At 38.4% G+C, this 26,472-nt stretch overlaps 1 protein-coding gene across 1 annotated transcript; it reads right to left on the reverse strand.

Moving 5' to 3' along the window:
- Positions 1–920: 920 nt before the first annotated feature.
- Positions 921–20,045, reverse strand: smox (spermine oxidase). Its single transcript, XM_034687717.1, is given in 10 exon segments — positions 921–1,469; positions 2,617–2,777; positions 4,865–5,068; positions 5,071–5,608; positions 7,308–7,481; positions 9,740–9,936; positions 9,939–9,965; positions 11,963–12,064; positions 12,067–12,196; positions 19,911–20,045. Coding segments are annotated over 9 exon segments (1,659 nt in total). The 5' UTR covers positions 12,170–12,196; positions 19,911–20,045; the 3' UTR covers positions 921–1,316.
- Between the last annotated feature and the right edge of the window lie 6,427 nt (positions 20,046–26,472).

Below are 26,472 nucleotides of genomic sequence, written 5' to 3' on the forward strand. Positions count from 1 at the left end.
CCATAAGCATGCAGGGATGTTTTTTTCTAATACACAGAGTGTTTTTGTTTGTTTTACATTCTCACTGTCCCTTTATCAGTGGATGACAAACATCAACTGAGTTGGCACCGTCTCCACATGCTTGGCATGGTCAACGCTTTGGAAACTTGTCGTTCTCACACTGAAACTTTGCTCTTTTTGTTCCTTCTCACCAAGTTACCATCTGATGCTTCTTCATATTTATAACTGGCAACAAGTTGACATCCAGAAAAAGTTTCACTTGTGTGTCCTTGGCACTGAATCATTTGGCCATTAGACTGCATTTCAGCTCTTTAGCAAGGAAAAACTGAGCCTTCCTGTGGCAGAGGAGAAAAAGTGCAGCAGCTCAATGCTTAGGTCTTTCTTTGAATCACTTTCTGAACTTGGAGATGTTTAGTCAGTTTGATTTGCATGCTTCTTGTGAACAGACAAAAAGACAAAACTCATTTTATACAATTATTAATGAAAATCATGGACATTTGAAGACGGATTTTCTCTGAACTCACTCAGACAAAATTTGAAGTCACTGTATTTTATAACATTATTACATTTTTTAACTAATTTTCCTGTATTTTTGGCTAATTAAAACTTGTCCTGGCCTGATCATCATTCTTTAGATAAGGATTTCCACTGCCGTCCAACAGGAGAGAGGACAGGGTTGAGGTCTGTTCTTTCACCATCTGTCACTTTGGCACAGCTTTGTGGATTTGGAACTCTTTCTTTTCTTTCCGTTTTCACTCACTTGCCTTCCTCTCCTTAACTTAAATCACAGAAGAACGAAGGAAGCATGGAAACAGCTTCTGTCTGTGGTTGAACTTTCCTGGAAAGTGTTCAGGAGGACAGAAGTGAATGGAGAGGAGATTCCCTGGTTTGAATGAGTTAAAAAGTCTAAAGCACTCATGTTGGATCATGATATCGTTTTAATTTTGTTAGAACTTTATCAGTTTTATGTAGTATTTCCATTATTTTTGAGATAACATAACGTTACGTACAGAAGGCACTTACAAAAAACAAGTTAAATTACAGATGCTGTTGTTATAAACATTAAATTACTGATTTAAAAAAACATGACAGAATAATAACGACGAGAAATGACAGCACCATTGGCAACTTTTGAACAGTACATCTCAAATAAAATTTAGCAAGATTTAGATCTACAGTACAATAGAAACAATACTCATTGTTATCAATGTAATAATGCCCAAGCTATGCTTTTAAGTATAACTTAATCACCAAGATAAAAAGTGTCAAACTCAACAGTTGTCTCTTGTTTTCACTAGTAAGAGGTTCGGTTTATTTTACAGATTAGGCTTTGTGGTGTCCGCCCTGTGCAAGTCCTGGTACATCTCTGTTAGAAGAGTGGCTTCTCTCTGTCCTGACAGCAAAGCACCATGGGTAGTGGAATAGTATTTTCTGTGGGTGGCCTCTCCTGCGAACAGGACCTGAAGAGGCTGAGGAAGGAAAGAAGGAAAAATGAGCATAGATGAAAAGGGAAAAATGTAATGTTGATATTTTTGTCCTCTCACTATTTTTATGTCCTCACTTATACCCCTGTTACTGCTCTGTGTGCATGTACAAGACTAAAGTGACATAAGGCTTAAGATTTCAGTATGACGCCTCTGGAAGGACTTCAGTTCAGTGTTGGGTCATGCTGTTCCTTCAGCAGTGTCAAGTGTGCACACAAACCCACCCTTTACTCCCCCTTTACCCCCACCCTCAGCACCTCAGGTTTCATGGTCTAGACTGCAAGCCAAAAATCCGCTCTCATAACCCCCCCTGACACCAGCTGTATTTGCTCTGAGTGTGCTGCCATGTAACATGTTAGTGATGACACGGCTGTGCTCACCAGATGCTCTCAGTGAGCGGGCAGGGATTGTAAACAACTGAGTGTACAGTACAGGGGGACACACAGCTGCAGTGGAAGTGACAACTCACAATATCTACAGAGTGAGAGCGCCACGAATAGAATTAACATATACAACATTTCATAACAAGGAAATGTTCATCATCGGTGGCTACAAGAAAGAGCCATATTCATTTGGAAAATTTCCAGTCGTTAAACCGCTATCATTATCTAAAGACTCTATGAACCATAAATGTGCAGATCATGATTGTTTATAAAAAGCAAGAATTAAATCTGTATTAGGAAAAAGGATCCAGTAACAGAAAAAAATCTGAACATATATTTTGGTTTTATTGTATACGTTCTTTTAATGAATAATATCTCAAAACTCTACCTTTATTTCTTCTTTAAGGTATTGACAAATTGCACTGTTCCAATAAGAACAACTCAAAAGGAAAACATTGGAAAATTACAAATCAATAAAATGCAGTGCTACATGTTTTTATGGACGTTAACCCTCAACTGTTTGGAGTTTGCAGCTAAAGAAGTCTGATAAACCCCCCAAAAAAATGAGTGAATTATTTTGTACTTTAAATATTTCAGTTTATAACATACTCTTGGCTCAAACAACAAAAAGTCTATCAATATACATTTCTGTTTTAAGACTTCTCTTCTCATTAAATAGTGGATTTGTTTGGTTTTTTTTTGGTGTGAGTGTGTGTTTTTTTTGGGGGGGGGTTTTGTGGTCCTCTTACTGGAGCCTTGGTGCTGTTGGCGTAAGGCAACGGCATGGCCAGCCTTTCACAGTCCTCCCCGCTGGAGCCCACCCTGGTGAAGGAGTAAGACCCTCGGATGTAGGGGTTACTGCCCCACGAGGAGCGCAGGACGCGCCAGGGCTTTGGAATGTCGGGGTTTCCTGTGGACAGACGGAGGAACCGAGACACAGCGTTAGGATGACAAATGGCAGACAAAAAACTGAATGACAATCATCAAGTCTGGTGTCTAACTAATCCAGTAAGCTATAGAATCAAACCAGTTCAAAGTACTGTAAGTTACAGCTTTAAACTGGGATTTTCAATCTGCCAACAATAACCAACTGGTGACCCTATGAGAGGCTCCAGCTAGTCTATATGTAATCAAGCAGCAGCTGAGGGGATTAAACTACACTGACCTAAATGAGCAAAGCGTATGTCCTTATGTGTGTGTGTGTGTGTGTGTGTGTGTGTGTGTGTGCGTGTGTGTGTGTGTGTGTGTGTGTGTGTGTGTGGTGTGTGTGTGTGTGTGTGTGTGTGTGTGTGGTTTCTCCGTCTGCGTCTATAGGAGGTCCTCTGACCTCATCATGAAGAGACAGTCACTGTTTCTGTACTCACACTGTGACCTATTTCTGAGGCAATCACTTTACAAGTAATAATCTAATCCATTTCTATCCGCCCGCTCTTAATCTGCTTCCAAACTACAAACATGAGTCAACTCACAGTCAAGTCTACAAACTGTCGCTACATTATCTTTGTTTTTTTCAGGAAAATTCCCTCATAAAACATGGAATTACCCTCAGAGAAAATACAACACTTGTGTCCTTTGTATGAGTTTGCATCAGAGTTAAAGCCCTCTTCACCTTGTTATCTAACACATCATTACTGCCCAGTGCTGGTGACAGCAGAGCAGTTAGCTGCTGCTAACTGGACACAAAAGCAGACAGGCGAGTCATTCAGCTGTATCATCTTTCAACCTTTTTCCATGAAATAAGTCACTTGCGTCACAGCTGAAGCTTGTGTCTAATCCTTTGTATAAAATGCAATGTCCCAACCCTGTTAATGAGTCATTGAGCACACAGGCTCAGCCTCAGGCTACAGTGTTAGTTTAAGACTAGTCAGAGTTTAACAAGCTATAACCAAGGGGGAAGTAAATATTGTCTGTTTCAGTCAAATAAAATGTATAAAATTGCAAACAGGCCTCCTTTTATGTTCACAACGAACTTTGTTCATATTTCATTTAGGTTATGATGTTACACTAATCCTAGTAATGATGACCTTTTATGCGTGTTCTGCAATTTGATTGGTGGGTTTGTATTGTCTGAAGGTATTTAGTTCATGTGTTCTTATGTATGTTGTCAAATAATTGGCTGATTGACATTTGTTCAGTGGGCAGAGTCGATCGTCTATCAATCGGAAGGTTGGCGGTTCGATCCCAGCTCTGGCAGTCACATGCCGAAGTGTCCTTGAGCAAGACACTAAACCCTGAATTGCTCCCTCTGTTGTTCAGAGGTGTGTGAATGTGAACGAATGAGATCAGCTAACACTGATGGATCCCTTACTGTAGCAGCCTCTACTGTACAATCAGTGAGTGAATGGGTGAATGTGACGAGTAGTATAAAAGCGCTGAGTGGTCAGAAAGACTAGAAAAGCGCTATATAAGTACAAGTTAATTTTACCATTTATCCCTAAAAAACAAGAAGAGGACATGATGGTGATGATGGCGATAGACAGTTACAGAAACGAGGATGCTAACTGCTAACATGGTTGGACAATGTGCTGCCAAAAATGGAGGGAAGGATGAAGAAGAGGACTGTTTGACCGAGCAGCATCAATACAGAATGTTAGCATGTGGACAGAAAGTGCGCTTCTTCTGTCATGTGTGTGCCTCAGGATAATGTAAACTACATCTGGCGAGCAGCTGCTAGCTAGTAGGATGTGAAATGTTTATGTAGTAGCGTTAATAAAAGGTAAAGTATCCAACTCTAATTTTGCTACAGTCATTTTACTCATAGCTCAAGTATTGGGTTTATCCAAAGACACTTTTCTTAATGACCTATCTGGATAAATGGATCTTGTTTTCTCCTTAACTTTATGGTTTTGGGGTTTTTTTGTCAAAAGTTATCGACTGATTTAAACATTCCAGCCCTGAAAAGCTCCCAAATCACAAAACCCTGGCCCCACTGATAGACATGGTGGAAACAGGATACATGATTGATAACCTTCTCTGTCATGTGTCCATTGTCCTCACCTGTAAAGCGTCTGAGCAGCTCAGTGCAGGTCTCAGCCACAGTTTCATCATCACAGCGCTCCATGTGCAGCGCCTCCTGCCCACAGATCCAGCCGCTCAGCATGTAGCCGTAGCGCTCAGGCGGGTACAGAACATCAAAGCTGCAGATCTTCTTGTACCACAGCTCCTCAGGGTAAACCAGCTGTTCTAGCTGAGCCTCATCCTCCACACAAACTGGATGCTGTTGCACTCAGGGCTCCAGAAGGGCTCCTCGTACTCTAAGAAGATCTTATCTGTGGTGCTGATGCCCAGTTTCTCGATGGCGAGAACTTTGTCCTCCGGCAGAGAGGGGGAGAACATGACCTCGTGGTTCTGCTTTAGGACTCCCAGAGAGGCCGTAATGATCACATGGTCGGCTTCTATCCACTCTTCGTCTTCGCACTCCACATAGATAGGGTGACCCAGGATCAGAGGGTCTTCATGAGGTCGATGGCTGTGGTGGTTTTCGTTGTGGTTGTCACGGTTGGTGTCAATGCGTTTCGCGATCACCTCTTGGTGTTGCTGGGCGGAGTAGTTCCAGTGGATGCGGCGGACAGGTTTGCTAAGGCAGATGGTGTGGGACGGGATGTCCTGGGCCAGTAGCTCCACGATCTTCATGAAACCTTCAGGAATGACATAATGTGCACCTGGAATCTCCGTCCACTCACCAAACTCGCTCAGGGACACCTCATCCATACTGGGAGAGCTGCTTTCACAACTCTCCACCTAAAACAAGAGAAAATGTTGACACAGAGTCAGTTGTGTTCCACCTGATGTCTGCAGACGCATTACCTCAGGCAGTTTTACAAACACACTCCAGGAATTCAGTAAACTAAACATACTGGGGACACATACTGTAATATCTATTCAGATGACACCTTCTGGTGGTTAGAACATTAATATGTTACTATGTGTGCTTCATTAAATAGTGCTCAAGGTTACCTGGTGCATTTCACTACATGTTCTGTTCCTGTGTGTTGGTGTGTAGGCAGGATTAAATGGAGGAGTACACAAGATATGTTTAGCAGTGATGTATAGTTAGCTATGTAGTTATATATGAATACAGTGAAGTAAATATTTAGAAATGCAATGAAGGAATTTAGACTTGATCCAGATGAATAAACAGAGAGATCACAACCAGTAATCATAATAAGCATTTCATTTTATGGTAGAAAATTACCGCTACCAGCTTTTAAAGAATTGTCTGTAACATAACCAAGATTAACATGGAAAAAAGTGTTTGAATTCAGCGTTGTTAATAAATAAGTTACTAAATCATGCATAGTGTTTTAATCAGTGAGCTTTGTAAGCGTTACAAAAAAAAAAAAAAATGTAACCCTGAAACAGAGGGTTAGTTATTTCTCTCAAATAAAACTAGTTGCAACTTTTGTATGTGATGATTTGCTGGCTTTCTCCCTTTTTGACAACCTTAAAATGTACGATTGTCAGATAAAAAACAAAAAACTCATTAAAACAGTAATTTGAAAAGCACTATAAAAATAAAATGTGAAATAATAATAACAATTATTATTATATTATTATTATTATTATTATTATAAAACAAATTATAATAATCTGTTTGTTATCATTATTATTATATTATTATTATGTTATTGTTATTGTTATTATTATTATTGTTAGTAGTAGTAGTAGTAGTAGATGTAGTTGTAGTTGTAGTAGTAGTAGTATTACTAATATATTTATTTTATTTTGGGGGGTTGCCTCTAATCAATCAATCAATCAAGCATTATTTATATAGCACCTTTCATACAAATAAAATGCAACCCAAAGTGCTTTACAGCGATTTGGACAGGACAGCTGGTAGTCTTAGACAGCTGGTAGTCTTAAACCGCTAGGCCACCAGCGCCCCAATAATAAAAATGATAATAATAATTATTATTCTTGTTAACATCATTATCATAACATTTTAACTTTTATTATCATTATTCTAATAATAATAATTATTACTACTACTACTACTAATAATAATAATAATTATATTATTCAAGAAAGCTGTCAGAAAGGTACATTTCTGAGCTGACTACAACTCTTGAGTGTGCAGTAACAGCTCTGCTTCAAATAAAACACCCTTATCCCTAAATGTCTGTCATTGGGTATTAACATGATTTATGCATAAGAAGAAATGACATCAAAGGTCATGACTACTCTTCTATTCGCAAACCAATCTGTTTGCATTAATAAGTAATTATTGCCCAGCAACCCTGACTATCAGTGCCAGCAGGCAAACAGATTACATCAATTTCCTTTTCCAAGAGATTTATTGGTTTGTTACTTTATTCTCCACATCTCTGATTTATGTGTTTCTTTCTGTTTTAGCTTAAAGTCTCTACAAAACTGCAACACGATACCCTGGGGAAAGGGAGATGGATATCAAGCACAGAGTCACACACACAAACTTACACACCTTGAGGTACTGTTGAAGCATGGACAGTTTGAGCTTCTTGGTGCTCTCAGAGTCATCAGGATCCAACATGATCCTCTTGCGCACCACGTCCCGTGTAAAGACTCCAACGCTGTTCTGACTCTCAGCACAAACTGGCTTCCCATTCTGGAAGAACTCCTGAGTCAGCTCGTACACCTAAAGGAGGGCGAACGGCCAGAGACGGAGGGTTCGTCCGGAGGAAGGGGAATGAGGAAGGGTGTAAAGAAAGCAGGGTGAGGGTGCAAGCAAGAAAATACAAGTCCAGCTCAGGTTAGCTCAGTGCTGATCAGGTCAGTACTTTGTCTCAAATGGTAAACATACTAGAAAGACTACTGATGACACAAACCACTCAAAAAGGATGTAGGTGGAAGAAAAGGTAATATCAGAGTCTTCATTACTTTACATAATGATGAAAGGCATCACAAAGAGTCATCAAGGTGAGGTGACCCAGAGCATAGCCTTAGTTTTTTTCGTTTTTTCATAACAAGGCCAGAGAAGAATCCTGAAGGATTTACTGGTCAGGTCATGTTTTTTAAATACACTTGCAAGAAAAAGTGTGTTTTATAGCGCAGGGCAGCTTTAACCAACACCACCAATCTCTTCTTATTGATTGGACACCAGGTAGGCAGACTTCAGACTCAAATTAGCTCTTACCGAAGTCCTTAGCCTAGGGGTTCACATATTTTTCCACCCTGCCCTGTGAATGTTTACATGTGTGGTCAATAAAAACATGAATACAAATATATATTTTTTGTGGTATTGTTTAAGCAGACTGTGTTTGTTTATGTTGGGACTTAGATGAAGATCAGAGCACATTTTATGAACAATATATGCAGAAATCCAGGTAATTCCAATGGGTTCACATACTTCTTCTTGCAACTGTACACCCTAAGTATTAGAGCTGTCCACTCTGTTTGACATTTAAGGGCAGCGCGATTTAAAAGTCAAAGGCTAACAGGTGAGAGAGGGAATATTGATAGAAGACTGATGATGATGATGGCTGAACAGAGAAGCTAAATGTAGTCAAGGCAACATATATCCGATCTTTCGGATGCTGAAGCTTGCTAAAGGTGTGAAATTCCATTTAGAAGATTTATCACAAGGTCACAGCGCCAAGGGCTTTGTTGTGGACCCCGAGGTCATACAGAAAACACAGAGGTACAAGAGTTAATGAAAACAAAATGTCTTCTGTGTGTTCTATACCGTTGCCTGTAACCGCTTTTCCAGAGTGACCTACTTACAGGATGATAACTGTGCTCTACCAGTGCCTGCTACAGAGGAGAAAGAGAGACTGACAAGATGGCCGTTTGAGGAAATTTCAGCAAGCATGTTGAAATTGAAGTGGTTCACCTCAAGAGGCAGAACATAATTTATATGTATAATAATGGCAGCGGTTTGTCTTGGTGAGTGGCATGAAAGGAACATTCACTTTTGTGCATCTGATTCTCCTCTTAAGTAGCTTTAAAGCTGTTAAAGCATGAGCAGTGTGCTATGCTTTTCTATCTGGCTGTAGCCATTTATTGAAGTTGAATGCGTGAAATATTAAAGCTTAAGTATCAATGTTGTTATGGCTGCACTCTCTATCAAGGGGGAATTCTAGAGGTAATTTTTCTCACATTTACAAAAATTCAGCCCAACAGTTTTTTGGCTTCACGGCACTGGTGTAGCCAGAAAAGAGACTTTGGAAAAACTAGGCAACCCACATTTTTCTGGCTGGCCATCAAGCCAAAGTGTTGTGATGACATTTAGGGAGCTTGTTGATCTTGGTAAACTAGTTTGTGTGCATTCTTGAGAATGCGGCTACGTCTTCCAAGATGTTGGAGTCAAAGTGAGCTCAGCCACTGTCAGCGGATTACTTTGGCAGCCCTTGCATGTCATAAATTATGTTTTATGATGACAATCATTTTAATTATATTAAAATGCACATTATACATAGAAAACAATAGCTTGCGTCTAGAACTAACATGTTCTAGTCAGACAATAATTATGCGGGGTGTTGTTGGCCTAGCTGTCCAAGCGTGCCCCATATACAGAGGCCATAGCCCTCGCTGCAGAGGTCGCAGGTTCGATTCCAGCCTCCACCATTTACTTGCATGTCCTCTCCCACTCTCTACTCCCCACGTGTCCTGTCTCTCTTCAGCTGTCCTATCAATTAAAGGCGAAAATGCTCCAAAAATATAACTTAAAAAATAATAATAATACATAATAAATAATAATTCTGCAACTGATTATTAGGTGTGTCAGCTGTGACTGTGGTTGGCACCCGTATGTCACAGAGTCATCACGGTCCATTTTGCATAACTTGCACGTACAAGCTGAACAAAAAACACCTTTATCCTGTGGCCCTAGTTGAATCACTTTGTCTATATCAAAGTGAATTCATGTGTGTACCTGTGCGCACATGTGTCCCTCACCTCGTTGTACAGGTCACTGAACTCCTCCACCAGGTCCTTGGGGATTCTCTTCCCTCGCTGGTCTGGTGATGGGCCACAAGCCATTTTGGTGTACAGGCTGATTCGTCCCTCGCTCTTCTCCCCGTCCGTGGTGTGCTCCAGCAGCCCGTTCTCCTCTGCCAGGTGGTACACTGGGTTCCCATTGGCGCCATGTATCAAGTGGCTCCAAGCTCCAATGTTGCTGTTCCTACAAAACATAAAGAACAACACAGATCCGTGGAGAGTAGCATCTTTGTGAGCACCACCTGCACGGCTTTGAAAGACCTTGTGTCGGACTGTTTTGTGAATCACAATAACTTTAAGCGTTATAAAATTGGATGGGGTAAAATGACCAGCTGTGGTACAATCAATTTAATATTTTCTCCGAGAATGATGTCATCACACTTGGTTTATCTACATTCATTTATATATAGAAATGGGCTGATGCCGAGACTAAATAGCTTCATGATGCTTCATGATTACATAATGTTTCAGCACATAAGACACATTATATAACAGAGCCAGATGTACATGTGCTGACCTGAAGGTTTACATTGGAGAGCAGCGGGAGTGCGGTTTTACATGTGACCTCTTTTATGTCTGTGCAGTACCAGCGCCATGAGCAGATGCTGTCCCTGTCTTTTTTATTTTTTGCTCTTGCCAAGCAGAATTTGTATCCTGGAAATCAGTGGCAGGCGACTTTCTCTGACCGAGGTTATGTTTATATTCTGGGGGAAATATACGAGTTCACTGAAGCATACAGGTGAGAGCTTCTTTATTCTGCTTGTATGATGAAGTGTGTCTGATATGTGTATTTGCCCAGGTTATTAAGGCTAACAGAGCTGATTGCATGGACATACAACAGGCTGATTGGATGGGTTTTCTGAGTAAATATGAGCAGGACTTAATGATCACAGTTAAATTAAATATTACAGTCTGTAATACAGTCTATTACAGTTTGGCCTTTGCCCCACTAGTTCACACAATCCAATCCTGATAAGGCCTACATAAAACAGCACCCTAATAATATTTTGGCATGGTGGTTTAGCTTAGTTGGTAGAGCAGATGTCTAATGTACAGGGGCTGCAGTAGTCGCAGGAAGAATTCCCCGTCCTGACAGGATTTGGTGCACCCTTTTTCTGTCTTTCTCCCCATATTTCTTGTCTTTCTCAAGCTGTTTTATCAAATAAAAGCACCTCCCTCAGTTAAAAAAACATGTTTAAATTCTCTTTGCATTTTGCAGTACATTAAAGTTTTTCAAATTTGGAATATATGGTGACAATGACTATGGATGCAAAGTAGCTTCCGCAGCTACAAGTACAGAGTACAAAATATAAGAACCGTCGACAAAAGGTTTCCAAGGATCCCTCTTAACTTCTTTCACAGAAAGTATTAAAGCCATAAAACGAGTGCATTCAATGGAGAAAACAAACACTCAACCCTGTGTTTAGCTTTTCTTTTTGATCTAGATAACAGGTTTTCTTCAAGTGTGCACTCCCTTTTAGAAACGCACAATTCTGGTATGTTAAGACACGTATGTGCGGTTACAGAAAAGATGACTACAATCCCTTTTGTGAGCAGAACCAGACAATGAACAGTTTGCTTTTTTGGCATAACAGTGATATGAATGAACACTTACAATTTTACAGAAAGCTCTGGAAAATTACATCTGCATACCCTCAAATTTAAAGTAGTTTGACCTCACTCATGCCTGTAGTAAGACTGAAAGGTTGCAATTCAACATAAAGTCTGGAAATATCCAGCCTGGGTCTGTCTTGAGGTAAATCAATTACAGGCGCTGACTAACACACTGAATCACATTTGTGTAATCTGACAGCTGGGGTAGGAAGCTTTTCATTTCTTAAAGCTGAGCTGGGGAGACATTGAGTCCAAGGGAAAAAAAGGAAGAGCTAACTTTAATCTGGCACTTTTTAGTGATTAACTTGCTTGAAGAAGTCTCCTCTCATGCCAAAAGAGCACAAAGCCTAAATGGAGTGGCATCTAGGTAAACCATAAATAATGTTTTGTGTTCTTTTAAAGAAAGCAGTTTGTGTTGCTGTTAATGAGAAGGAAAAACTTCGTTTTAACAGGCAGAAACCTCGGGCAGAACCAGACTCATGTTAGACAGCCACCTGCTTTGACTGCGTTGGGGTTGAATAGAGGGATAAAGGAGAATAAGAGAGAGAGGGAGATATGATTGTTCACCTTGCTGAACACCTTGAACTCTCCCTCCGATGTGTCTGAAGCCTCTAGGGACAGTGACATCCGTGAAGCCGTTTGCCAGTAGGACTCTAGCTGCAGAAAGGCGGCCAAGCCAGCACCAATCACTACTATTCGAGGCTGCCGATGGGTGCGTAGGGCGCTACTAAGAGGATCATCAGTGCTGTCTGACGAAATTTCACAACTTTGCATGCCGTCCAAGCTCCTCTTCGGTGGAGTCTAAATGAAAAGAAAGGCACCCTTGTTACAGCAAGTCAGAAGAGTGACAGACAGAAAACTCAATTTATCCTTTGAGGTGATTACGGTTTGATCTATAAGTGGCACATAACGTTACCTAGGAAAGAGTACAGTGAAGCAGCTTTCAAAGACTGTAAACATGGGTGGGTCATACTGGGTTGCATACCGGTTAGCAATATGTTACCTCCTATATCATGTCTGCACTGGGTATTTTCAGATACGGATCACTGTATCTCTCTGTTGATGCAGTATTCTCACCTTTGGAATATGGGGTCAAGATTTTATAAATCATCTAACTGATCGATACAAATTAACAAAAGGTTTTTTGTAAACTGAGGAGAACCTAAATTCTTTGAAGCTGAAACTTCTTTCCACAAAATCTAACTTTTCAAGTTGAATTGAACAAATAAAAATGTGGTTTATTACTTGTACAAGAGAACATTCGCTCCATCTTCTGAGAACAAAAACATCATCTTGTGCACAGAAGTCATAATCCTATACATGCATGAGACTGAAAATATTTCCAGTTACGCCTACGACTCGTTGTTCAGACAGTGACTATTGCACTGCAGGAAGTTACAGCAACGTGTGTTGAAGTAACTAAACACAAAGGGTGAGTTAATCTGGAAGTCTAAGAGTAAAGCAATCAAGTCAACCAAAGAATTAGAGGTGACTTTAGTTCATGAAGTTACCAAGGGGCAGTCTATAAAGAAGTCAGCAGGTCAGCAGGGAGCAGGCTCCTAAGATGAATTTAAGTGAAACATCCCAGTGTCTGAGTGTGTTTATATATACAAAAATATCTGCATATGAACATAACATATTAAACACATATGAATAAGACACTTAATAAACTGCACTACATTTGTCTCTCAATCAGAGGGGTAGATTCTGCCAGCTGAATGCTTATACCTGCGTTTCTGTTGTTTCACCACATGGCTGTAACTTCCAGAAGAAGAAGGCTTGATGTTGAAATGTGTCAAAACACTTTTTTACCATGTTCTTTTAATAGAACTTAATTAACCTGCATTTTAACCTTTTTTCTAAAGATGAGTGCTCAAGTTTTTCCTGTCTTTCATCTAGATTAAGACTAACTCTAAGAGGCTCTCCCATTCCATGGCTTTTCATTGACCGTCACATCTTGACTTTCACCCCCCAAAAAGGATAAAAAAATCATGAAAATGTTCTTTATAATCTCCTCTGAGATAATTCTTCCTCTTTAGTGCTGTGTTCTTGTGTTTCTAACTCATTACCTGTACTGTTCTCTTTATGTGTTAGACTTCAAAAAGTGTCAACATAAATAAACAGCCAGCCAAACTCCTTTTCAAGAGCCAGGAATGTGAGCGTCCTTGCTCCTTTAAAGGTGACATATCACGCTTTTTTCATCAATATATATTGGTCTAAGAGGTCCCCAAAACATGTCTTTAAAGTTTATGCTCAAAAAAAACACTTTGAAATCAGATTTTGGCATGCCTGAAAACCCCTCTTCTTCAGTCCTCTTCAGAACCACTCTGTTTTCTCTCTGACCACGCCCCCTCCGGAAGTGGATGTGCCTCGGCTCTCCAGCACGTTGATCTAATGTTTACATGTTGGCTAAATATACACGGCTGCTCAGAGATCGCGTTACTTCAACCCTCTGAATCTGATCCAGAATCTGATCCTGACGGAGAGGCGCCTGTAGCAGGACCTTTCTGAACGATTGGTCATAGATTTAGTGTTTCTTGTTGTTTATTTTATCAGTATGTAGACGTGTGTCTTGGTACACTGCTACGACATGTAGCTATGTGGCTATGCTAACTAGCGCTAGCACTTATCCATGATAAATAAAAATCATCCACTAGATCTTCAAATCTGCAGACGTGGGAAGTAAAACCGACCTCTGCCAGAATGGCAGCGGGACCTTTTCTGAAGGATTGGTCACAGATTCTGTGTTTCTTGTTGTTTTATTTGTCAGTATGTCGACGTGTGTCTTGGTACACAGCTGCAGCTACGACATGTAGCTATGTAGCTATGCTAACTAGCGCTAGCACTTATCCATGATAAATAAAAATCCTCCACTAGATCTTCAAATCTGCAGACGTGGGGAGTAAAACCGACCTTTGTGTTTATTAAGACAGCTTACAACTAGCATGCCTCCCTCCTAAGCTCCTTGTTACCACACATTTGTGCAGGTAATGAAAAACGGGGGAGGGATCAGTATTATTTTATACAGTCTATGGGCTGAACAAGCTCTGAGCTCTGACTCCGTGACAGACCGGATATTGTTGTTACGTAACAAAAACACAGAAGTCTGAAACGGCTCGTTTCACACACATTACAGAAAGGTGTAGAAATCAAAACAGGGGCAGAATGGATTTTTTTCATCCTCGGGGGGTTTGTAGACATGCCAGGGACACATATTTCAGGTAAAGAACCATTAAAACTGAATCAGAGTGAAACTAGAAAGAAAATAGAAAGACTGCTCTTAGTAATCTGATTTGACAGCAACAGTAAATATTAACAGTCTTCATGAATATTACTGTTCATGACTGTCTATATAAACCGTTCTATCACTGATAATGTTACTTACACCGAATTATACCCCAATTCTGTCTCTTTAGTTTCATGGTATGATGACATTATTCAGTCTACTCACTGCGTAATGACTTTTAATCGATCATATGGCCTAATGAATAATATTAGTCCTCATACAACCTGTTATTCTGCTAAAGTGGAAGCAAACTGTAATGAATTATTTCTGAACTATCTTCAATTATACCAAGAATTGCTTCAGGTCACAAACATTCAGATTCCATCATCAGACTGTAGAGCACACAAGCGACCTTGTTTTTCCAGTTCACAAGGCTGCTTGTCATAAATGTATGGACAGCTGTGCGTGAGAATAACCAGTGGGAGTCTTCTCTGAAAACATTATGATGCTAAGAGGCAGTTTTTTGTTGAGGATGTTTACAGTTGAAAACTGTAATCTGAGGGCTTTCAATTTGAAAATGTGTCTCTTTTTTTTTTCTTTCCTGAATACATGAAATATAATATCAAGTCCTATGAGGTAAGATGGTAATATCCTGCTGTAACACAGTCCTCTCTCTGCTTTGTTTCACAGCAACACTGGACATATGGTACAATGTAGAAATACACAGAGTGTGAGAACTACACAATTACATTACATGCAGTTTACATTAACAAAGGGAAACGTTTCCCTCTTGTTTTGAACCTGGCTCAACTTTAACCTCTGTGAAACTGTGTTTCCAAGCAAGTTATGAATTTTGACGGCTCAGCTGTCACATGATCAGTAAGGGCTGAAAAAGGAGAATCAGGGAGGAAAGCAGCTAACACTGCAAGAAAAGATGTGTGAGGGGGGAACATATGTCAGAACTAAAGAGGTCATATGCAGGGATTTCTGTAAATCTCTAATACTCCCTGTTTCAAAGTCTGCAAGAGTCTTAACGCTGACCTCCAACACATGTGGGTCAGGATTTGTGGTTTTCACTTATTTGTGCAGTTTTTCTCACCAAGGATCCTGACTGCCTCAAGGTGATATTATGTTTTAGTGAAATTTTGTTTCTTGTTGAATATAACAGTTTGTTCTTCACTAGGATTTTAACTTATTATTTTATTCCTTGAAAGTTTAAAATTTGATTTAAATATCACAAAGGAGGAGTCACCGGTCTGCACTTCAGTTCTCGTCACATTACTGCTGAATGGCCCTTTAATACGCTTATTTGCACTTTTGTATAACTTATGCTCTTGTGATGTATTGTTGTTTTCATTGTCATGCTATTATGATGTGTTGTTTCCATCTGTTATTTTTCTTTATTTATCGTTTGTTATGAAGTCTGTTTTGACCGGCCAGGGCTACGGATGGAAATTAGCGTTATGGTTAACTCTGGCATATTTACATGGATACTACGCTGAAATGTTAATTAATAATGCACTGTCCCTTTAAATGAATAAATAAATAAATAAATAAACAAACCACACTTACACTGAGTTACAATTGTATGGGACTAAGTGAAGCCAGGTTTCAGTTCCAGTTCAGTCTCCTATACTGAAGAGCTGTGGAGGCTTTGTATTTAGGTTGACATAAGCCTTCAAAAGCCTCAAAGAAAATTAAAAAGTAATGTAGATTCAATGTGTTATTTCTGTAGCAACCAAAGTAGAATTACCTGAAATGATAGAGCTCACACAGATTAAATTTGAGGCACTGAATTGAGGTTAATATGTTTGTTTACATGTGCTGTCAAATAAAGGATGGATGGTTCAAACTGCTGTGTCTCTTTGGAGAGTGTTTTCAGCTCTCACTGTTCTATGACTGCTGCTCTTTTATCCTCTACTGCTGGTACAGATGAGGGTCACAGAGGATGCTGCTTTGTGGTCAACAACAACTGTACACAAACACATCTGATCTGACAACATGAGGATGTACTGGTAGCTGTGTTTGTTCTGTTTTTTGTAAACACACGGGTATCTGTTTCCCTGTTGTTGTGGATTACAAGGCGTATCACAAACGTTTGCTTTCATTATTACCTCATGGAGTCACTTATTGTTGTAAATAAGTATGTGGCAATAGCAGACTGTACTGATTTACCTAATAATTAACCTACATAGCACTGGTTTTACAACGCAGGCAATCAAATCCCATTAAAGGAATGTGGCACCCATGCTGTGCCTTAACAGTCACATAATTACTAAAGGGTAGAAAGAGTAATTAAAAGATGTGTTTCCTGCTAGGAGCGCTCAGCTTTTGGTTTAACAAAGATGCTTCCATGTTCATAATCCCTTCTCCCATGATCAGATCCCTTTTTTTTTACTCTCAAACAGCTGGTTCAGAGGATACATGTAGTCTAAAGGATGTGAAGAACAGATTCACAGAAGGTAATGAAGCCCCAGCCACATCAGACTAATCTGAACACTTGCTGTACTGTGTTAATAATGTGTTCTTCATACTGCAAGCTGTCCTGGAGACCTACTCAAAACTACAGTATAGCCCTTGTCCTTGGTTGCCCTCTGTCTATTTACAGAAAAGGATTAAGAATCTGTTGAACTGTTTCAAAATAGGTCAAATATAACCAGTAATGTGTGGCTCTTAACTATATTATGAAGGAAACAACTTTGAAATTGTAACATCCTGACAAATCCATGTGGGGATTCCAGTCAAGCTTGATGTCAAAGGATAAAATAAAGCCTATTTCAGGGCTTCATTCCTTAAATGAACAGATGTGCAGATGTGTTTCATAGACATTGTTCAATCACTTCACACTCCAGCCCTCGCTAACAGATTGTGCATCTCTTCCTTGTCACTTGTAATTCGACGGCTGGTGAAATCACTCGCCACATGCCGTGGCCCCACACTTTACATCACCACCACCACAGATGCATGTGTGGACTGGCCTCGGGTAGATAGGTGGCTCAGGGTGGAGTCAAGTAATCAAAGTGGAGGGAGGGTTGGGGGGCGGGGGGTGCTACCACTGACCTAGAAATGGCAACAGTACAGTGCATCCCCGGTGGCCTTTTTTAAGAGCACGCATATCTTTTTATTGCTGAGTCTGAGCCTCGGCCTCTCGCATTTACTGCTTCCCAGCTGCGTCCATACACATACATCTGCATTTCCTTGATCAGTCCCACGTGAGCGTTAGCATGCTAACTAACATCTGTACAGCCCTGCATAAAGGAAAGAGAAATCACTGTGTAGTTCATGCCAAAGGACAGACATTCCGCACTTCTCTCCCAGATTTTCCCAAACTGGGATTTTGGAGTTTAAGTACCACACACACCCACACACACACACATACAAATACACACACACACACACACACACACACACACACACACACACACACACACACACACACACACACACACTGTGCTGCTGTGCACCACACTTGATGTTCTAGTGCAGATAAAGAGAAGAGTGCCCTGAGACAGTAGAAGTCGTCCCCACTGATAACACAAGTTACAGCACAGCAGACTCAATACATTGAACCAGAACACAAGGACAAATCACAACAATGATACAACATACAAATATATGTTAAATAAATATATATATAGGTGTACGTGTCTTCAATAAAATAACAGTTTCTTGTTAAAAAAATGTCGATACCACTTTTCAGACTTTGTATCATAAAGTTAAAAAAAAAGATATTTTATTCTTATCTAAGAAATATACGTTACTGTAATTTTATTATAATGATATAACAATAAGTGTGATTGGGCTTCGAAGATCTGTAATGAGCAAGTGATGGAGGTTCATTTTTGGTTTTAAGGTTATACATCATTTATTCGACAGTGTGACCACTTACTTTGACCAAATCCTATTTTTCCTCCTCTATACTTTTTTAACACCTACGTCTTCAGACTTGATCAATCTTAAACTCTTCATCTGTGACTTTGAACATCAATAACTGACTGTTAATTAGAAAGCAAAAACACATTGCCAGTGTACCATTAAAAACTGTTTCAGTCATTCCCTTGCCCTAAACGGACCTTTCTTGAATTAGATCAGTAAAGTGTATGATGTATTCACCAATAAAACAGCCATTCTTTCATAAAAAGGTGGTTTACACTAAACTGGTGTCAAAATGTAAAATAAATGGATAAATACTTAAGACTACAGTATAGCCCTTGTCCTTGGTTGCCCTCTGTTCTGTTTACAGAAAAGGATTAAGAATCTATTGAACTGTTTCAGAATAGGTCAAATAATAATCAGTAATGCTTGGATCTTAACTGTTACGAAGGAAACAACTTTGAAACTGTAACATCCTGACAAATCCATGTGGGGATTCCAGTCAAGCTTGACTCACGCTGTGATGTCAAAGGATAAATAAAGCCTATTCCTCTATACTTTTTAACCCTTATGTCTTCAGACTTGATCAATCTTAAACTCTTCATCTGTGACTTTGAACATGAAAAACTGACTGTTAATTAGAAAGCAAAAACACATTGCCAGTGTACTAGTAAAAACGGTTTCAGTCATTTCCTTGCCCTAAACGGACTTTTCTTGAATTAGATCAGTAAAGTGTATGATGTATTCACCAATAAAACAGCCACTCTTTCATAAAATGATGCTTTATACTAAACTGGTGTCAAAATGTAAAATAAATGGATAAATACTTAAACAGATCTTTTTTAAAAATATGATGATACAACAGAGTCTGATCAAGTCGGTAGTATAGCACTCAGCTGGCTGATAGACTCAGCTGTATAGAAAGAGCTGCCACGTATATGCTGTGATGCCAAAGTGGCAGCAGTTTGAGAGAACTTCACCACTCACTAATTGTCTGAGAAAGAAAACATATGTTTGAGACAAGGTTACAAACAATACAAAATAAACATATACCAAAAACCTTTATATGTGCTGCATTTAGTGCAGCCTCCTTCAAAAAACACGCACAGCGACCTACAATACATCAGTGTCACTAACATTTGATCTGCTCTGTTTATACCGGTTGTTTTGCGCAGCACTTTCCTTCTCCTATTTACACGCACAACTGGCTGACATCAACTATACTGTATGCACGGTCTGTTACAGTGTTGAAACTACAGTAAATGAGCTGTTCTCACTGAATTTTTCTGTGACACACACTGCTACAAGCTGTCATTCTGCTTTACCCGCATGTAATGTTAACCATCACCGAGTCGCCGTCAAAAATATTCTGACCATTCTGTAAAATGTAGTTTGAGTAGTAGAGCAGCTGGTTACCTGACACTCTTAGTCTTCAGCTTTAAAACCTTCAGAGTGCTCCGCTTTCCTTTGTGCCGTTTTTCCCTCAGACCGGCTCCGCTTTGTATTTATGCCTGGAAACCAGAAGCAGCCAGTTTCTCCGGTGGCCGCTGCCTCCTCATTAAATATATATGAGCGGTGATGACGACATGGACCGGCCCTCTGTACTGAGTCAGCCTGCTGTCACTGAGTACACACCATAGGTACACACACATACATACACACACATGCACACACTCACTCCATCATCCTTTTTCTCATTGCCTTTTTTTCATGCTCAATTTTAAATCCAAGCTCGCTTTGTGTTTTTGGTCAACATAAATTAGGACAACTTGGGATGATATTGAAAAATGGATCTCTAAAATATGTGATTATTATTTCTTCACTTGATTGCAGTTGACGCATTCATTAGATAATTCAAACTCAAGCTAGATATGTGTGTTAAATACATTAATTCATATTCATTTTTATTTTCTCCTTCACGATTCTTTAATTACCACTCTGAATCTACATTTTTTTTTCTTATCTTATAACTAACTATTTTTTCTCTTATTTTGATTGTCATTGTTATATTCATTGCTTTATTCGGCTACTTACCTGTTTACTCATTAGAAGTACATATATACAATTATTTTATTTAACATTATTATCTTTTATATTTATTTATATGTGTGTGTATGCATGTGTGTGTATGTATGTATGTATGTATGTATGTATGTATGTATGTATGTATGTATGTATGTATGTATGTATGTATGTATGTATGTATGAATGTATGTATGTATGTATATACAGTATATATATATATATAGTTATTATTTCATTTTAAGTATGTATATATTATTATTTTTATTTCTATTTTTTTTTTGTATGTGTATATATATGCTTTCATATGACTATGTTTAAAACATGAAAATATGTTTGAAATACTGGACCTGTACTGTAAAGCTTGCGTTTTGCCAATAAAAAACAAATCTTGAGAAAAAATAAAATATGTGATTATAAAATTGAGTTTTCACCAGTGTTTTGTCTTTTCCAAAACTGTGACGAAAAAGGACACTCATCTAGATGTCAAATTTTGTTTTCATTATTGGTTTTTAAGAAATTTATTCTGCAAAATTGGAAAAATAAGGAAGCACCTACACTTCAAATGTGGAAAACACTAATGAAATATTATCTGAGTATTGAAAGGACAATATCGGAGGACAGCATCTAAGAAAAACTATTTGACAGTATATGGAGCAAAATTTATGAAGCCCTATAGACTAAGAGAAGCCACAAAATCACCTGATTACCATAAACTCTAAGGAGCACCCCTATAAATTGCTTTGTTAATGTGTGTAAGTGTTTGTAAGTGTTGTGTGTTGGTGTGAGTCTACAGTTGTGCTCATAAGTTTACATACCCTGGCAGAATTTGTGATTTTTTTGGCCATTTTTCAGAGAATATGAATGATAAGAGAAAAACTTTTTTTTCACTCATGGCTAGTGGTTGGGTGAAGCAACATTTTATCAAACAACTGTGTCTACTCTTTTTATATCATAAAGACAACAGAAACTACTCAAGAAACCATAAATTATGCCAGGGTATGTAAACTTATGAGCACAACTGTATATGTCAGTGCAGGTGTATGGTGGACAAGTGTAAACGTGTCAGAGTGGGTGTAAGAGACACTAACTACCTGTGAGATCAATTTAATGTAACTGTAATTGTGAATGAAAAACACAAACAGAATCCAAATGAAATTTATTTTGTTTCGTTTTGTTTTTGTTTTTTGGGGGGAATTAAGATGACTAATTATTTGAAACACAGAATGTACTGACGTATTTAGACCCTTGCACACTCAATAAAACAAAATTATATCAAACAAATAAATAAAAAACAACAACATTAGCATTCACTCACTTCTAAGCTAGCAGCTTTGAATATACAATATAATAGATTGCATTAATTTTTCGCTATGGGTAGCTTACATTTTAGCTAGCCAATGATAATGTCAAATAGCAAACTATGAATGGTTGGTTCAATATCCCAGAGCCCAAAGAAGTGTCTTTCAATTTCAACAAACAGTCCAAAACTCAAAAACTCTATATTTACTACCATAAATGGCCAAGAAAGCAACAAATTGTTAGCTCTGAAATAGTGTTACTAGAAAGTGTGCAGCATGTTTGCTTGAAGAATGAAAAAAACTTGTAACAAAATTGTTGCATTTCTTGGGATGGTTTAGCAGTTGTGACTTAGTCTTATACTTTTTACCAGATGGGTAAATATTGTGCTGTATATCAGACTACTTAAATTCCTTTTTCAACTGAGATTAATTATACAAATCACAGTCAAAACTGATGTAAGAGAATAAGCTAGGTCTTTGAAATCTGGTCTTTTCTGTTGCCCATACTGTTGATCTTTGATGCTGACAGAATTTTAATTGCAATTTTTACTGAAGTTAAAAATTAACATTCATATAATGTTCTTTGCGGTCTCCACATCTGCACTATGGTGTTCTTGTTCCCAGCATATAGTGACAGACTTTTTTTTAAATAGCCATTATATATTCATAGTTGCTTTTCAAAGATACTGCCACACTTATTTTTTCATACTTTTGTTATCCTTATCTGCAATTGTATTTCTATCTTTTGAGCATGGTTCTTGAACTTGTTTGTTATGACTGAAAAAAAAACTGAGACAAAATTGATGAAAACTGCAACAGAGCAGATTCGTACTCTTACATTATTTCAATTAAAGTAAATGAAGGTCACAATTATCAAGAGAAAACAAATCTCAAATAAGCGTTAAAATAGGGCACTTTTCAGCACTCCATGACATCACAGTTAAACGTGATTGTGGAAACAACAAAGCTTTCTCAGCATTGTCAGCAGTGGAAAAGACTGGTTGCTCTAACATGAGGGACACACTGCTTTCAGCCTTTTAGCTAAGTCTGAATGTTTGTGTTGATCTTGGACATTCCACAAGGATATTAGCACATCTGGTTTTAGGATATTATATACAAGAAATATTGGGTTTCTATGGTGAATGATTAAAAAATATCATTCCATAGTATGATTATTGTATTTTTCCTATTTTTGAGAAAAAGTACTGAGATAATTAACCAAAGTGACACTGATGACCTTGCATTGTGGGTACTACTGTGTAGAACCCTAAATGGCCATTGCCAATAATTAAAGAGCTAGCAGGCCAGTGGCCAATATATAATGCTGATATCATGTTGTTCTTTTTTGCTATTTTCTTCTTGCTATCAGCTATTTAATAATAATATCAACTATTCCATGCACATTACAATCAAATATACATGTTTATCTTAGCCAGCAACATTTTATAAATTGATTTGTGATTCATTCATGAAATAGTAAAATACATTGGATTGTGCAATAGATTTCCGAACATGACTGATGTTTATTTTAGAAGCAATAACAAACTGTATTATTCCATCCATCATAACAAAAATGAATAGTAAACACTAGCCCGTTGCTTTAGTTTTACTAAGCTGTAATTTAGGATGTGAAAAACATTGTCATTAAGAAAAGATGATGGTGACAGGTAATTTATAGTAAAATGTTGAATGAAGAATGACGAGATGGACATAAGGATAAGCGCTAACATTGCTCGAAAGCAGCCACACTGATGAGGCTGCCTGCAGACATAAATTGTTTATTTTTTAAATCGGTCTTGTGTGCTCACTGCTCAGACATCAACCAATGGCCCATTAATCAGCACAGATTTATTGGTATGTACTACTGGTATGTAGAAAAGCATTAACTGTAAGTCAAATTCAGAAACAAATATTTCCCCCTAATTTCGGCAATAACTAAGACATTCTCAAGTTCAAAAGTAGAAGTGCACATTATGCAGTGAAATGGGCCAGATTTCTCTCCTTTTTTTTGCCTATTTGCAGCATTGGCACTAATGTTTTACTGTGAAGGCAGCATTTCAATATCATGTTACATATAAAAGCTAATACCAAAATGTGAAATCTTAGATTGAAGAGCAACAAGTGAATTTCACCAGTCAAATAAAGCTCCGGAGACAAAATTACAATCTTTCCCTCTGAAACCTTGTGGAGTAGGACTATTAGTAGCATAACATGGAAATAAATTAACAAGTATCTCAAAACAATCATCATTTATTTTCATAAATTTCCTTTGAACCACTGATGTGGTGATTATATGCTATAGTGTTGATTAATACAGTTTTTGAAAAAGAAGACTTTTTGAATGTGTAAAATGCACCTGAGATACACAATGGCATAGGACAAATAGACTTTTTTTTTAATCCATGGACATACAATCTAACTAAGTTGTCATTAGTACTATCTGTAATAAGTGAAATTTTAAGTAATTGGTACAGCATCCTGAAACGCTTTGTTAATGAATTAGCAAAATATCAGAAAAAGCACTGAAACCAGAGAGTGTTTTTCTGAAATGGTGGCTGCTTTTGTTGTCTTCTCAATAACAAGGCATGGGACAGTGGTTTGAATTGTTAATGGTGACTGTGGAAGATTCATTTCATGTTGTTCAGCAGGAAACCCCTCAGGAAAAAGGCGCTGTTTGTTTAGGTTGGTTGACCCTTTACCTTCTCTGAAAGGTCATCCTGAGCTGTTTTGTCTACCGGTCCAAGCCCATAGATCAACAGGAAGTTGTGTGGATGATTCAGTGGAGAGGCGCACCTCTGGGATGTCTTCAGTGTTGGTCTTTGTATGGGCCAATAATCACTCAAGTTCATCTTGCAAGTTGCCTCCCTTCCTGTTCTGTGCTTTGTCTGTGTTTTGTTGGAAGGGGGAAGTTTGTCTGCCACTCATTTGAATAATCAGCAGTAAAATGACTCTAGCTGTAATTGGAAACTAAGATCTTACCATCAAGTGAAAGGCAAAGACAATAGTCTCAATGCACAGATTAATGTCTGATTTTCCTTCTGTTTCTAGGAGCATATAGTGTAACTACTCACATAGCACATTAAGGTAGGATATCACTGACCAATATAAGATATACATTCAGAGACCAGTGAGGATGCCTCGCAATAGTGGTTCTGGCTATTTAGGAGTCAATGTCTGTGAAAGGTGACACAAATATTGATGGTCCTTTAAATAATTATTACCTAACTCTCCTGCGCAGCCCATCGTAACAGACATCAAAACCAAATTTAAGTTATTTTGGTGTTTATCTCTCAATTTTAATACAATTAACATAAAATACGGAAGTAACGTTTTTTTCCCCTTAGAGTTATAACCCATGCTTTTTGAGAATTCATTAAAACAGGATTTTGAATACCATAGGAGAACACATTCCACTTGAACAGTGAAATGGACATTTTCACTATTTTATAGACTTTTATAAGGGTAACATTTCTGGAGAGATAGATAAGAGGATCTTGGATTCATGAGCTGAACACCTCAGGTTTGGTAATTAGTTTAACTGCTTTCATATTGATTAAGAACTCAATTTCTAGAGTCATGACTGCAGTTTCAAGCAAGATCAAAGTCCGCTCAGCGGATCAAACTTGAAGTTGTATTTTACACTCTCAACTTCAAACAGCAGTTTAAACCATCCGAGGGAGCTGAAATAGATTTTTTGTTAAACATGATCTGATTATATTTGAATAAGTTAACGCCATGACATTGCAAGAGTAAGTTTGTGTGTGTGACAGTCAATCAAAAGCCAAGTAGTGCATGATACAGCAGCAAATAACATAACATGACCCATTTAACAGTAGGTCTTTCTGAAAAACAAGAAATGAGATGTTATAAAAGGAACTGCAAGCTTCTGCAAGAATTGCAGGTTTTGGCTGTGAAATTTAAATTTTATTTATTAAAAAAATCTTCCTTTCACCTCACAACAGGAAAATTCACATGTTTATTTTGGTGAGTGAGTTGCGATTAGTTCAAACTACTAACCATAGACCTTTCTGGAGTCCCTGAGCTCCATTGTCTCGTAGGTTCCTCCTACGAGACTATGCTACGTGAGTTGCTGCTGTGGACATCCTGCTGCTGTGGACGTTCCAGAATCCAGCTGCTACGGACGTGCTGGACTCCAGCGACAACAGCTACTACTACTACTACTACTATGCGTCTCTTCACTATCATCGCTCTCATATTCTCCCCCAACCCTCTTTCCAACCGCAACTCGGTTGAGGCAGATGGCTGTCTAACATGAGTCTGGTTCTGCTCAAGGTTTCTGCCTATTGATTGATTGATTGATTGATTGATTGATTGATTGATTGATTGATTGATTGATTGATTGATTGATTGATTGATTGACTGATTGATTGATTGATTGATTGATTGATTGATTGATTGATTGATTGATTGATTGATTGAATGAAGAGATTAAGAGTCGATTTGGCCCTCCATGACCAAGGTCTTCCATTTTAAAAGTTAATTTAACTGGAGCAACTGAGATTAGCATTATTATAGTTATTTTGTTTGGATTTAGCACTGCAGACAGCACTGCTTCAACATAATCCCAGATAAGCTTTTGCTTGAACCACCTTGAAGCATGAGCGATTAATGTAGCCCAAGTTCCATTTGAATTA

Source organism: Notolabrus celidotus, chromosome 7, assembly GCF_009762535.1.
Source record: "Notolabrus celidotus isolate fNotCel1 chromosome 7, fNotCel1.pri, whole genome shotgun sequence".
Classification (NCBI taxonomy): Eukaryota; Metazoa; Chordata; class Actinopteri; order Labriformes; family Labridae; genus Notolabrus; species Notolabrus celidotus.